At 38.2% G+C, this 3,018-nt stretch overlaps 1 protein-coding gene across 1 annotated transcript; it reads left to right on the top strand.

Moving 5' to 3' along the window:
- Positions 1-18: 18 nt before the first annotated feature.
- Positions 19-3,012, top strand: LOC123256454 (centromere-associated protein E-like; the record flags this gene model as incomplete). The annotated part of the gene is made up of 10 exons (XM_044685067.1): positions 19-101; positions 238-366; positions 498-788; positions 920-1,054; positions 1,191-1,481; positions 1,613-1,729; positions 1,860-2,150; positions 2,281-2,415; positions 2,561-2,851; positions 2,963-3,012. Coding segments are annotated over exons 3-10 (1,571 nt in total), but the record flags the coding sequence as incomplete, so codon positions are not given.
- Between the last annotated feature and the right edge of the window lie 6 nt (positions 3,013-3,018).

Raw genomic sequence — 3,018 nt, 5'->3', positions numbered from 1 at the left:
CCTCTGTAGCTAAGGAGAGAGATGAACTGACAAAGATACAGGAGGCTCTTCACATAGAGAGAGACCAACTGAAAGAAACCTTAAGAGACCTCAGAGCTAAGGTAAATATCACCTTGTTCCCTATCTAACAGCTATGGTTTTGTGAGAAACTAGTATCCAAAAAAGAGGGAGTAGTGTCTGTAAGATCTTAACTATGAATATTTTTCTTTGACTTTCTCTTTCTCCCGATGCCAAAAGGATCTGGAAACACAAGAACTGAGAATTGTCCAGATAGGTCTGAAGGAATACCAAGAAAGAGTTGATAAACTGAAAGAATGCACAGCAGAGAAAGATTTAGAGAAAACCAACGTTGAACTGCAAGAAAAGGTAGGTTTGGTTTCGGGAAGAGCTGAGTGACTGTGTTCGAAATATCCTGCATACCTCTTGTTGGGACACATAATCCCTTTCTAAGTACCAACTTAATTTTTTTTTTTTTTTTCATTTTTCTCTCTCCAAAGATTCAAGAACTTCAGGCAAAACAAGAACAGATGTTTAATGTCAGAGAGGAAGACAGTGAGACTCGGGAAAAAATAAAGGAAATGGAACAATTAAAAGAGCAATTAATGTCCAGAGAGTCTGCTCTGGAGAAGATCAATTTGGAAAACCTGGAATTGGCTCAGAAACTCCAAGCCAGTCTTGAAGAAACCACGTCTGTGGCTGAGGAGAGAGATGAACTGACAAAGATACAGGAGGCTCTTCACATAGAGAGAGACCAACTGAAAGAAACTATTAGGGACCTCAGAGCTAAGGTAAATATCACCTTGCTCCCTAACAGCTATGGTTTTGTGAGAAACTAATAGCCAAAAAAGAGGAAGTGATGTCTCTAAAGTCTTACTATGAATGTTTTTCTTTGACTTTCCCTTTCTCCCAATGCCAAAAGGTCCTGGAAATACAAGAAGAACTGAGAATTGCTCAGATAGGTCTGAAAGAACACCAAGAAACAGTTGATAAACTGAAAGAATGCATTTCAGAGAAAGAAGATTTAGAGAAAACTAGTGCTGAACTGCAAGAAAAGGTAGATTTGGTTTGGGGAAGAGCTAAATAAGTAACTGAGTACTAAATATACTCATACTGCTTGTTGGGAAACATCATGGGCCTTTTTCCTCAATAACTCTACATGCCAACTTCACATTTTTTCCATTTCTCCAAAGATTCGAGAACTTCAGACAAATCAAGGACAAATGTTTAGTGTCAGAGAGGAAGTCAATAAAACTCAAGAAAAAATAAAGGAAATGGAACAATTAAAAGAGCAATTAATGTCCAGAGAGTCTGCTCTGGAGAGGATCAATTTGGAAAACCTGGAATTGGCTCAGAAACTCCAAGCCAGTCTTGAAGAAACCACTTCTGTAGCTAAGGAGAGAGATGAACTGACAAAGATACAGGAGGCTCTTCACATAGAGAGAGACCAACTGAAAGAAACTATAAGGGACATCAGAGCTAAGGTAAATATCACCTTGTTCCCTAACAGCTATGGTTTTGTGAGAAACTAATAGCCAAGAAAGAGGGAGTAGTGTCTGTAAAATCTTAAAATAAATCTTTTTCTTGGACTTTTTCTTTCTCCCCATGCCAAAAGGATCTGGAAACACAAGAAGAACTTAGAATTGCTCAGATAGGTCTGAAGGAGCATCAAGAAACAATTGACAAGCAGAAAGAAGATTTAGAGAAAACCAGTGCTGAACTGCAAGAAAAGGTAGGTTTGGTTTGGGGAAGAGCTGAGTGACTGTGTTCAAAATACACTGCATACCTCTTGTTGGGAAACATAATCCCTTCTTAAATAACTCTTAAGTACCAACTTCACATTTTTTTCCATTTCTCCAAAGATTCGAGAACTTCAGACAAATCAAGAACAAATGTTTAGTGTCAGAGAGGAAGTCAATAAAACTCAAGAAAAAATAAAGGAAATGGAAAAATTAAAAGAGCAGTTAATGTCCAGAGAGTCTGCTTTGAAGAAGATCAATTTGGAAAACCTGGAATTGGCTCAGAAACTCCAAGCCAGTCTTGAAGAAACCAAATCTGTGGCTGAGGAGAGGGATGAACTGACAAAGACACTGACGACTCTTCACAAAGAGAAGGACCAACTTAAAGAAACTATAAGGGACCTCCTAGCTAAGGTAATCATCACTTTCCTCCCTATCTAATGACTAGTTTTGTGAAAAACTAGTATTCCAAAAAAAAGGGATAGTAATGTTCACATAGTCTTACTATAAATATTTTTCTTGGGCTTTCCCCTCCTTCCCAAAGGATATGGAAACACTAGAAGAACTCAAAATTGCTCAGATGTGTCTGAAGGAGAACAAAGACATGATTGATAAACTGAAAGAATGCATGTCAGAGAAAGAAGATTCAGAGAAAACCAGTGCCAAGTTCCCAGAAAAGGTGGGTTTGATTTTTGTGGGAGAAGGGCTAAGTAATTGACCACCTGGTTTCTGAGTATACTGCATTCCTCTTGTTGGGAAACATAATAGGCTTTTCTTTCCTAAATAACTGCCAACTTAACATCTTTTTCATTTCTTTCAAAAAGATTCAAGAACATCCGGCAAAACAAGAACATATATTTAATGTCAGAGAGGAAGACAGTGAAACTCAAGAAAAAATAAAGGAAATGGAACAATTAAAGGAGCAATTAATATCCAAAGAGTCTGCCCTGGAGAGAATCAATTTGGAAAACCTGGAGTTGGCTCAGAAACTCCAAGCCAGTCTTGAAGAAACCACATCTGTGACTGAGGAGAGAGATGAACTGACAAAGACACTGATGACTCTCCAGGAGGAGAGCCATCAACTGAAACAAAACATAAGAGAACTTGAAGCCAAGGTAAATCTCTGTCTAGTAAATATGACCTTATAAGAACCAAGACATGCTATGTCAGTGTGTTAACATAATCTTACTCTAAATATGTGCTTGAATCTTCCCCTAATACCAAAGGGTCTGGAAACACAAGAAGAACTCAGAATTGCTCAGATGGGTCTGAAGGAGCACCA

Source organism: Gracilinanus agilis, unplaced genomic scaffold, assembly GCF_016433145.1.
Source record: "Gracilinanus agilis isolate LMUSP501 unplaced genomic scaffold, AgileGrace unplaced_scaffold59153, whole genome shotgun sequence".
Taxonomy (NCBI): Eukaryota; Metazoa; Chordata; class Mammalia; order Didelphimorphia; family Didelphidae; genus Gracilinanus; species Gracilinanus agilis.
The sequence above is the reverse complement of the archived record's forward strand: the minus strand, read 5'-3'. Positions and strand labels throughout refer to the sequence as shown.